Genomic DNA, 12,308 nt, shown 5'->3' with positions numbered 1-12,308 from the left:
GACAAGCTGTGCAATAACAAGAGCCTCTGTAACGCTGCCAAATCACAAGAGCTCAGACACAATGTCCTTAATGCCCTACAACCCTGATGGATAAAGTTGAGCATTATGTTTGCTCTGTCTTTGAATGAAGGGGAAAAGGCAGCAGATAATTCGACCACAAACTGTGGCCTGGTTTACTGGTTTACCACCCCCCCTCCCCTCTCTCTGTCTCCCTCTCTTGCCTTTGCATACTGCAGCTCACTGACCTGAAAACGGTCGCATTCCTGTCTGAGCTCTCTCTCACTCACTTTATCGCTGCCTCGTTTCCCTCAAAGCACCAACCTCCTGACTAACAGCCTCACTTTGCCATCTCAGTTCTCAACCGTTTGTACCAATTGTCGACTTTTCGGGGGCATCTGCATGCTTCGCTTTGTAGCCGGAGAGAACCTTGAAATGAGGGGAGGGGGGAATAAAAACGGTTTAGTATCATGAAACAATCAAAAGACGTGTGGACGAGTGTTGCGATTCTGAAAAACGAGCTCCCTCATCCCACTTCACTAAACCCAGAACGTTTTGGACTAATAGCACAGGCTTCTGTCACTGTTCTCTCAGCATTTGTCCGGTTTACCTGTGGGGTATCCAGGTGGACTGAGGAAGCCACGGGGTGCATGTGTGTGTTGAGGAGGGGCGGGGGAGTGATCAAGGCCATGTGCCATGTGCAACCCTCCTGCCCTGGGGAGACAGTTATGTATTGTAATGTATTCCAGTGACATCCTCCCATGCTGTTTACAGGGTTGAGCTGCCTTCATTAGCATGAGTTCACAGCCCATGTCTCCTGACAGTTGTCCTTGGAACCCCAGGGCTCTTACCTCCAAAAGTTCACAGCTAGTGTAGCAGGGAGGGACAGAGGCCCCTACACTTCTCCTCTCTGCTTGGTCTGCCCTTTTGTTCAATTATGGATCAGTGGTAGTAGCACTGTCTCTGGAGACTTGTTCATCGTATATTAGGCCTGAGCGTGTCTTTCTTAGGTGCACGTCTAGAGGATGTGTATCATAAAGTCAGTGTGAATGTGGGTGCTAACTAAGGCTGAGTTTGTTTTGTATTTGTTTTGGTGTGGCACCAACGGCTTATAACTGATATCTATATCTAAGATGCAAATAAAAAAAAATACAAAATACACAATCTCAAACAGTTTTAAATGGGCAAAACTGCAGAAAAAGAAATGCTAAAACCATAATTATCTTCCCTTTTCACATCTACACCGATACCTAAACCATATCTTCTCCAGAAATCAGTTAAAAAAAAAAAAATCAGCTGTTGTTCAACGTTTATTTGATTCCAACTTGAACTGCAAGGTTCCTAATAACCACTATTTGAAATACGCAAAGAACACAAACTATGCTTTAGCGGTGAATTACAAAAGCCATGCCAACATACCAGGCACAAGTATAAACAAGAGTATAAACCAAGCTTCAGTTACAAATCTAAACAAGCATTTTAGCCAGTTCTACCACAACAGACACCTTTAAAAGTGTTTCATTAAAAGTATCATATTACCAATAAAACTATTCCTTTACCCAGCCCAAGTGTTTACTGCCTCGCTTCATTTTGTCTATTTATTCGCTACATTTTTATGGTGATATAAACCCTCAAATCCCCTCATGTAAAATCATTTCTGAAGATAAACTGACATATCATGACTGGATACTTTTTAAAATTATAGACCAACGCATCGTTAATACCCCAAGATTATTCTCAAATGATCTCAAGCTGACATTGCACAATGCGGACGGTTTTCTTTCCCACAAACCAGAGTCATACCTGAGAGCTGTTTGCAGATTATACTGTGACTTGATGGACGGCATTGTTTTAAACCGCTCAAGGTCTGTGCCGATCTGCCAAAAAACATCCTCCTCCTGAACCTGTACACACCTACAATTACCTGCTGGTTGGGCGTTCAGTCAGCTGTAAACGGTCCCATTGAACGCTGCAACACTTTGCCTCCAGGCCAGACTTCTGCATATTTGAATGTCAGACACATTCATGCGGTGAAGTGTTTCATTAGATTTTAATGATTATTTCTTGATGGGTTGACAAGTGGTTGATAGATAGATGGAAGCTAATCTTCCTCATAGTTGTTAAATGATGTGGTGGAAACTGATTTTAGTGCGTGAGGAAACAAAAAGGAGTATATGCGATTCAACTTCTCCATGCACTATAATTTATTATAGTATAGTATATAGACTATAATTTATCTTTTCTTTAGTAAAAACTAAACTAATTGACAAAGGTGCCTTTTTCTATGTTTAATATTTGTAGATTTATCCTTGTAAGCATATTTTTTTAAAATCAAAACCTATTGTAATCCTTGGATGTGGCTCTCTTGAACTAAGAGGAAAACTTTGCTTCTGCTGCTACAAAACGCCCCCCCTCCGTACTTTACTTCCCAAAATGGATCCTTCTTCACTCTCACTTCCACTCAAGTCAGGATGTTTGTGAGCACATCTGCTTTATCTTGAGCTGGAGCAACGTGATTGCATTAGACCGAAGCTGCTGCCTCTGACAAGGCAAGCAAAAAAACGACTCCTCCTGACGGAGCACCATAGTGACATACAGTAATTTGATTTCTTTTGAAATATAAAATGCAATGTGCGTCTCTTTGGGAGGTAGCTCAGACGTAACCAAACAAACCGAGACGTTCTGTGCATTCACTAGTAGCCACGTTCATCGGCTGCATCTTTGCAGCGCAACACCGAAAGATGATCCTGATTGAATCCGAAGCCAAATCCAACTTTGATCGTGCATTGTGTGGTGGTGTTGATGTTCTTCACCGGGGCAGGTTTTATACAAAGAATGAACTTGACATAGGAGAAAGTGTGGAGCTGTCTGAAGCAGTTGTGTTCATTGTCTTCTATCTGTGATCGCCATCATATGCACTGTAGGGAAAAGGGAAGAGGCGATTATTCTTTGTACAACAGAGGTACGCAAGGGCTCATTTAAGCTTATCAACAGATGGTGAGTGTGACAGGAGCACTAAAAGACCACTGAAGAGCTTCGGCTGGCTTATCATAAGTGGCTTTTTATTTCTCATTTAGCTGCTTATCAATCAAAAGCCATTAGTTATTTGAGTTGTTTGCCCAGAAAATCCTATTTTACTGTATATTCATGCATAATGCACCACATATATATATTGTCTGTCTTGGGTACGTAGCGATGTACAAAACCCGGAGGTAGCCTTTTATTTTATGCTTGAACTCTCCCAGAAACAACAGTGTGGATGCGTCATTATGCCGAGCTTCCATGTTCCTGTAGCTGAGTGCACTGTCTTCTCAAAACATCCAGTGAAAGTAGTGTCTCTTTACGGGCTACTATAATAATCTCATCACAGTTCTAGCTGGTTTCTTTTATTTTGTGCACTGTGGTTCACTGCCTTCATACTGTGACACATTTGTTGCGGTTGGGACGGACGTTTCTCTCAAAACACAAAACTGGAGCTTTGCAAAGAATTATTGAGCTGAGACTGTGTGTTAATAACCGTTGGTCTGTTCCAATAACAGCTGCAGTCAGTAGCATTGTGACGGCATAAGGGGACAAAGTCATATTGGAAGAGACGGGAGTCAATACAGGCAGACATTGATCAGGATTTGTCAAACGACTACAAAAACAGAGTTTGATTTCTTTTCATTTTTGTCAGTCATCTGTCTCCAAATGCATCTCTCCTCTATAACTACACTGACCAGGCATAACATTATGACCACCTTCCTGATATTGTCTGAGGGTGTCCTGTGGTGTCTGGTAACAGGATGTTGTTAGTGGAGACCTTTGGTTCCTATGAGTTGAGGGGATACTTTGGGATCTAGTGAATTTGGGGACCAGGTCAACATCTTGTGCTGTTTTTCAAGTTTTTGTATTTGTTTGTTTGTTGTTTGTTTGTGATTTCTTCTTTAACCATTATCTTGTGTGTGTGCCTATGTCAGGCTGCATCAGGCTACTAACTAAGTAACATCCACTCGAATGCCAAGTCCAAAAGATTCCCAGCAGAACATTGAATTGTCACAAGGTGGTCAGTGTTTTTATAACAATATCTTTATTAAATATTTCAAATTTAGAAAACAAAACAAAACAAGGATGGTCAGTGTTATTCACTTCTCCTGTCAGCGGTTTTAATGTTATGGCTGATCAGTGTATACACTGAATTTTCTTTATTATTTGCATCAATGCAGCCAAGAGCTCTTTCTTTTTCTTTAGTTTATTCTTCTGCTCCTGGTACATTTAAGTGGCTCTGGTGTATATATGTGCTATACGTGTGCGGTTGTGAACACTGCCAGGTGCAAATTCCCTTTTAAAGGAGACAGAATAACTTCTTCAGTGATGTGTGCGAACGCACTTGAGTTTTACCAGGCAGTCGGTATAATTACCCATCTCGACGACCGCTCAACTTCTCTGGAAAACAAAATAAAGGCATTATTATTACTAGTAGACCCTGCATTACAAGTCACATAGAAAATGCCTTCTTATATTTATGCTTACACAGCTGAACAACTTAGGAACACTGTGTTTTGTTTTGTTACTGAGGCGAATAGAAGAATTAACAGGAAGTACCTTGTCAGCTGGCGAGTATTTATTTATTTTTTTGTTTGTTGGAGATGCTGGTTGGAGTGAGCACAGATTCTTATATAAACACATCGTAGTCCAATTATGTGACTGACTGTAATGACATGTTTTAGTTCATTTTCCAAGTAAAACCAAAACTTACCAGTCAGCCATTTTGGAAGTTTGTTGTTTTATCAGCTTTTGTTTTCTTTCTTCTTTCTTTCTTTTTTTTAGTGTTACCTGCATCAGTTTTCTCCCTCTGTTGCTTGTGTTACCTGGATGTTTGGTGCAGCTCTAACCTGCGTTAGTCACCCTAGCAGTACTTTTTTTTTTTTTTTTTTTTTACGGAGTGTGAGACGTCTTGCGGCTTGCACCCCGCTCCAGCTGGACCGAGACGTCACAAGCAAGGCTATTATCACCCCATAAATCTATGCAGATCTCAATAAACTTCTCTTTCAGTCTATCCAATTGTGCTAACGCTGATGTGGACTGCCATTAAAATTTCAAGGAAAAATAGAAAAAGAAAAATCCATTTAATTTCAGCTTAGACCTTCAAGAATGTGCCACGCCCAGTTATGATGGAAAACAGAAATAATACAGCGCAGAAATAATAGTTTTAACGTCAGAATAAACGGCTTCACTTTATAGAGGCTTCTCATTTTATTTCTTATGACCTCTTAGCTGTAGCTTCCAGGTAGAAAAGCTGCCATTGATTACATTACCAGCCCCTCCCCCCTCCTCCTGTGTAACTGATTCAGTGGTACTGAGTATATTAATATTGACTACCAATATGCCTCTGAGGCTCTTATATTGAATGGGGTGATTGAAAAGGCAGAGAAGGCAATTTATTCCCCACTAAACGTATGTTTAATGGGGGTAATTGTGTTGCCTTAAGAACGCATGGAAATGAAACGGCTGCCAGAGGGCAAAAACCCAGCGATGGTGTCAGTACGATGTTGAAGTTATTACTGACGCTGCGGTTAAATAATGAGCCACCCAAGGCTTGGCCTAACTACGAAGTCACTGGATGGACGTCAAATAAATATAACAATGTAATAAATGTAATGTTTTCATATCCTCGCCGTGATCAGTTCTTCGGATGAATGTGAAAGTTTTTTTTATGGTGTCTGCCATTTTTCCCTGGTCCCTCATCTCCACCTTTGGCATTTAGGAGTATTTCAGAGTCTGGTATTTACCAAAAAAAAAAAAAAAAAAAGTGGTTCATCTATGTTGGACAGCATTAACTGATTCTGGGTTAACAGCTCTTCATAATGTTGTCACATAAAAACGAGCCAATTAATATGTTGTTTTTCAGTTGTGTGATGTTCATCTACGCTATTAAATTGCACTACATCGTATATTAGTCCTCGGTAACTTCCATCAGCGCTTCCCCCGTAGCAGCACAGAAATATCCTGACAGGAGTAGCAGCCCTCGGCTCGCTGGGTGCGTTGGGTGTAAATCAGGTCAGCCGGGGTTAATCCACATGGATTACCTACAACATTTAGCAGGAGACGCTCGTATCTCCTCCCTCCTTCCTCCAGCGCGCCAGGCTGCTCACCCCTGCCACCATATGCCTTTAAGTTTCAAACAGAGGACAGTGCAACAGGAACTTTTAGGGGATCTGGAGAATAATGGAGGCTGACAGACAAATCCCAGAGTAAACTCGGTGTCTGCCCTGAACTCACCACACGAGGCCTAATGCAGAAATACTAATACCCTGCAATTAATTATGCTCCAGCGTGCTTCAGTATTTGTGGCGTTTTCTTAAGACATGTAACAAGGACGCGTCTCAGAAAAAACAAACGTAGACTTTAAAATTTAGTTAACCTGCTTATTCTTTGAAAAATTGAAACATGCTTTATCATCTGTTTGTCTTTTTTTATGAGAGCTTTTCTTTGGATATTATTACTAACCCTAACAAATAGGTGTCTATTTATTAAGAGATAATGTTATTTAAAAGGAAAGCATCAACACACAGTGGACAAAAAGTGTTACAAACACGTACAGTGGGAAGCATGTAGAATTTACTTGCTGCGAGTCTTTTTTTTTACTGTACACGGACATTAAGACGCTAAACCTTTTATTTCCATATTTTTTTTCCAGCCTGTCGGTGCTCTGAACCCAAAGCGTGCGGCTTTTTATGCTGAACGCTACGAGACAGGGGAGGATGACCAGATGCCACCTTGTCATTACAACTCCCACTACTCCACCGCTGCCAACACCCTGCACTGGCTTGTCAGAATAGTAAGTAAAAAAAAAATGAAAACCCTCCTTCAAACCAAGCGTTCCTATTATTGCACCGCGTTGAGAATTAGTCGAGTATGCGAATAGGAATGAGTGTGAACCCAGATCTTGAGATAGCTTTTCATTTTTTTATTTTTTTTTTTGTCTGTATTAGTTGATTGTCACTTGTCAGACTTGATGATGCTGTTACTTTGAGGTCTGTCGGCTTCTGCACAGGAAGCAGCTCGACATCTCAATTTGATTAGGCCCAAGTTAGACCAATGGCGCTCAGAAAACACATTTCACAGGCCAGTAAACCAGCATATGTGAACTAAATAAAGAGTGGCTGGGTAATGATTTACAGAGGCTGCAGTGACAGGTTTATGTGTTTCAGGCAACCCAGTGAGCGCTGGAGACATGTCCATCAAGGTTACTGAGCACTGTCCTCATTTACTGTGGAGGGGAACGCGGAGGCACACGCACTTCCAATCTGTTCCCTACAAAACAGGCCCTTATAACCTGCGCAGCTCCTTTGAGCTGGCATATATATGATTTTGAAGAAATTTGAAAGAGCTTTATGGGGAGTTCGTACTGTATTTCTCCTCCTCCTCCAGCATCATTAGTAGAAAGGGGCTGATGAACTGAGGGAGCTCCCTTGACAGCAGTTAGATTGGCCTCAGTGGGTTTGTTCCCACAATCCCTTTCTTCCTCTGGTGAGTGATCCATCCGCTCCAACCGGCAATGGTTGGTGCTTCAGTCTGAGAAAACCAAATTTGAGCCAATTATCATTATGGCTTACTGTACTCAGGAAGAGCACTAATTAATTCTCCCTCAGGCTTGAATACACTGAACAATGGCTCCCGACGGAGAGTCCAGAGAAAAATAACACTATTATATGTATTTAGAGTAAGTCTGTAATCCTGTAGGTTTTAAAAAAAAAATACTTTAAATTATAATCGGTTGGTTATGATGGATGTAATCAAAATACGTGACTGTCGTTTTTTCTTTCTATAGGAGCCCTTCACCACCTTCTTCCTCAGTGCCAATAATAACAAATTCGACCACCCGGACCGCACATTTTCAGCCATCACCCGCTCCTGGAGGAACTGTCAGAGGGACACGTCTGATGTAAAGGTGAGAATTACAACAAAAGCAAATAGTATAACCAGTATTTTACATAGTGTCCTTAAATAAGTAGAGTTCTTATGCGTTCCAAGCTTGCGTTATAGTTGATAACCTTTCAGAAATCCAATTGTGAGAACAATGATACTGGAGGCATGAGTAATCTGCAACGCAACACTAGCAGACATTTTTCTTCCTATGCTCCCCCGCCTCAGTGTGCCTCAACACCACTGCAAAAAATATATACCATTAATTATAAATGCCTCATCCAAACAGCGATTCACAAAGACAGCGACGCCCTCTGCACATATGATTTATCTCATGTAGATTTATTACATGCAGAAAGCAAACCATCTCCGAGGTGGACTGATCTTGATTGGAATAAAGCCCTGCATCTGAGAGAAAGACAAAGCGGTCTCTCTGCAAATGCACAGAGCAGTCACAACGAAAACGCTGAATCCTGCTGATTTGCCTCCATTTTGCCCACTGCGTAACACGCAGCGGGGATATGCGCTGACCTCAAAGTGTCATATATTTCTAGCACACCCTGCATCGGGTAGTGTTGCCCCAGGCAATTAATAAAGCATTAATGACAAAAGCTATTTAAAATGTAGTCTTTTATGTACAGACAGGGCTTTTACTTGCCAGGATCAGGGGGGAGAGCAGCCAACAACCCGTGTGAGGCAGAGGTAGAGAGCTGCAAGCCAGTGAACAGCTGAATAGTCAAACGCCACCCTGTTAACAAACACGCTCTACTTTCAACTACTTGTATGTCTGCATGCATTTGTTTTTACATACATAGGATGGCTACTGATATATTAGTGTTGCTCTGTGCAGGACAAAGCAGGAATAATAACACATATTTCATAATGCATTAGAAGAAAGGAAAATATTCTAAAAAATGATATAAGAGCTTGTTTTGGTTATATCATAGTGCAACAAGGGTAAAGTATGAGATGATTATTATTATTGATGTCTTTGTTATTGATGTGTTTTTTTGTGATCTTGAACATTTTAATTCCTTAAAGGGACTTTTCTCATCATAACATTTTCCAAAATGAAATATAATAAGCATAGGTGTCCGTGCACACCAGCCGAAAGACAGACACCAAATACCAGGGGTTAAGGTCAGTTTCAGCCCAGTACACTGAGCAGGCCATAGGGCCTCTGATGTTAAGGGAGTGTTTTTTTTTTTTTTTACCAGGGTCTTTCCTTCATTAACCCCGGCCTCCTCCAGCAGTAATGACGACAAGACCAAGGGAGCCTGAACCCCTGATGGGGATGACCTCCTAAAAGAGCGAGTCAAATGGAAACAACCCTGCACTGGAAAAAAAAAAGCCCTCGCCTCCTCGGCCACCCCATCATTATTAATGTTAACGCGCATCCATACCTCTCCTTTATTCCTGCAGTGCAGTCCCGTTAAGCCGCCTATGGGCAAACAGAAGCAGCTTTTTCTTGCATGCAGCGGGCGCGAAATCACACAAACTCATTCATACAGCCACACGCACAAACTGCCACCATGTTGTCTGAAGGAATCCAGCAGCACTCCTCTGGTGACAGACTTTGACGAACATGTCATTAAGGTGACACAGTGTAAAGCAGTGGAGGCTCGCGTGATTGACTTGTTAGCCCATTACGATGCTGTTGCGGAATTAATGGCTGCCATGGGAGGGCGGCTTGAAAACGGAGCTGGCAGTTTTAACGGCTTGGCGGTGAGTTACGGCAGGAAGTTTACAGACCAAAAAAAGCGGAGGGAAAGTGCGCTTGTGCATGCGTGTGTGTGTGCAAGAGACAAAGGCGAGCGGCTACTTTTCTCTCTAACATGTCGTGTGCAGAGGGTGAAATGTGACCAACAGCAGGCCATCGGTGTTATAGGCCTGTACCGTGTCATGCTAACTCGCTCTCTCTAAACCTACAGTGATTTACGAGCGCCTAAAAGCTCGCACACGTTATGTATCCCATAGGTGGCATAAAAATCCATGATACCGCTCGATCTAGCACTGCATTTATAAAACAAGCCCACTACTAGCACCTATCCTTCTAATCTCAGGCTAAGAGGTGTCTTGTGTGTTTTTTCTAATTAGGCGGAGGTTCTACATTCCTCGTGTGCATCTGTCTCATTGTGCAAAAGCTTGACTCACTTGTTCTGATTGGCATGATCTGGAGGACGAGGGATCCTAGTGGAGACTGCAAATAAAAATATTATTTTTAATTTTTCAGGCATTGCACAACAGCAGAGAATGCAATATGTTCTGGAGTGACATCCAGTCCAGGAAGCTGTCCTTTAAATGAAAGTAACTTGCATTATAAACATTTCTCTTTTTTAAAATAAATCCAACAGCCAACATATAAACCTTCCTTTGTTAAATATAGTTTATTTCAACAAATGGTCATCTGGAACGTAAGAAGTCCAATTAACACATGCGACACCCTGTAGACGATAGTCAGCAAGATACAAAGTTAATTAAGATAAATGCAGAAACATCATCAATGTCTTTCAGCACAAGAGAAAATCTTTTAGAAAGAGTCTCGTCTCATAGGCCTTGGGTAAATATTTGCCCTCTTCTTCCATGTATGGAATCACACCAGGCTTTACACAGGGGGCTCCTTTACCATGCTGACTTCCCCTCCACTGCGAGGTCCTGACCCCATCACAAGAACCCAGAGACCAGGGAGAAAAACCCAACTCAGTTCTAGTTTCATTTAACACATCTAACACCTCTGCCTGGAATAACTGGACTAGCACCTCTCACCGCCTTCTCATGGCCCGCTGTTTAGTTTGTTTGTGTTACCTTTCCCCTTGAATTCTCACTCCATCTCGGCGGGATACAGGGAACCTTTTTCTCAAGTTTTCTTCTTTTTTTTTTTTTTGGTGGCTCTCCTCACATGTGTTATTTCTTGCACTTGGCTGAATTGTTGGGCGATTATATGTTGAAGATTCTGTGCTATTAAGCGCCGTGGCCTCTTGTCAGTCGGCTGTAAAACACTTGAACGACTCTCTTCCTCAGGAGCTGATTCCTGAGTTCTACTACCTCCCGGAGATGTTTGTCAACAGCAACGGCTACCATTTGGGCATGAGGGAGGACAGGAACATGGTTTGTGACGTGGACTTGCCAGCCTGGGCCAAGAAGCCTGAAGATCTTGTGAGGATAAACAGGATGGTAAGGTTTCAGATTTAAAATCTTATGATTATTATCAATTATTATTATGTTGAAAAATCTGAAATATTTTCCAGAAAATAAATAATCCCAAAATAAGACTGAGTACTTACAGAAACCCTAAGCAGCCATGCATTCATACATATTATTTCCTCTGTTTTCTCAAGTTATTCATCTTATTATCTCGGGAAAACAAAGCTTTGTTGTCTCTAGATGTCGAGAGACTTAATCGTTATCTAGCAAACATTAAAGCGTAAAGTAGTGTTAAGGGCATCCATGACTCAGCATGACAGAACTCTTTCGAATTAAATATGTCATGAAAATGTAACAATTTTCCCAAGATAAAGAGATAAATGACTCGTTATCTTGAGAAAACATAGCTTGTTTTCCCAAGATAAAATAAAATGAATACCTCAAGATTTCGAGAAAACGGAGGAAATTAACTCATTATCATGGTGAACAGAATAATATGTGAACGCATGGCTGCTTAGGGCTTCCCTCCTGTAAGTACTAGCAGCATAAGGACCTAAAACTATATCGAGTGTTTGCCTATTTTATGTTCAGAAGTAGTCATACCATTTATCTATGCAGGTGGATCGGCTTTAGCTTTAGCTAACAGCTAATAGGGAAAGTAGCTACAACGAAGTCATGAAATAATATAAATTAAAGGCAGTCATCAGAAAGCTTGCACTTGATTTTCATGACTACTCCTTTCATGATGTCAGGGTTTAGTTCCTCTAGCCAGTTCTAGATATCTAAAATTACTCCAGTACTTTAAGTATTTATCTCCTAATCAGAAATACATGCTGGTATGTAAATTATTTAATATTTTGACTCTTCTCAGCAGCAAACAGATCTCCTCTCTAACCTTGCCTTTTTGTCTGTGTCTCCTTGTCTTATTCATGAACCGTCTAATAAAGCGCATCGCTCAATACTAACACTGTACATCCTGACCCCAGCAATGTCACCAGAAGACGAGGCCGAGGGCAACTTTGTCCCGTAGCATGTTGCCCTCTGTAAAGCCAGGCCTCGTCACTGAGGCAGCGCCGGGGCCTCGATATAGACGCCTTAAGAACATAAACAGGGACGGCACAGACACCTTCAGATAAACTCGTTTCATCCGGAATTAGATGCTGCGTAAGTTTCAAAATAAAAGCCAGCTCGTTAAACGTTGAAAGAAGAGGAGTGTCTGTGATCTAATTTGGATTTAATGAGTATTCAAGCCAGAGCAA

At 41.5% G+C, this 12,308-nt stretch overlaps 1 protein-coding gene across 3 annotated transcripts in view; it reads left to right on the top strand.

Moving 5' to 3' along the window:
• The window catches only part of nbeab (neurobeachin b), a 181,403-nt gene that overhangs the window by 153,642 nt on the left and 15,453 nt on the right, over positions 1-12,308 (top strand). For all 3 annotated transcript variants that reach the window (XM_047595184.1, XM_047595183.1, XM_047595182.1), the window contains exons 44-46: positions 6,677-6,817; positions 7,811-7,930; positions 10,927-11,079. In XM_047595184.1, the coding sequence (XP_047451140.1) occupies positions 6,677-6,817; positions 7,811-7,930; positions 10,927-11,079 (414 nt within the window). The remainder of the gene's footprint in view (positions 1-6,676; positions 6,818-7,810; positions 7,931-10,926; positions 11,080-12,308) is intronic.

Source organism: Mugil cephalus, chromosome 9 (genome assembly GCF_022458985.1).
Source record: "Mugil cephalus isolate CIBA_MC_2020 chromosome 9, CIBA_Mcephalus_1.1, whole genome shotgun sequence".
Lineage (NCBI taxonomy): Eukaryota > Metazoa > Chordata > Actinopteri > Mugiliformes > Mugilidae > Mugil > Mugil cephalus.
Note: the sequence above shows the minus strand (reverse complement) of the source record. Positions and strands in the feature narration are given on the sequence as shown.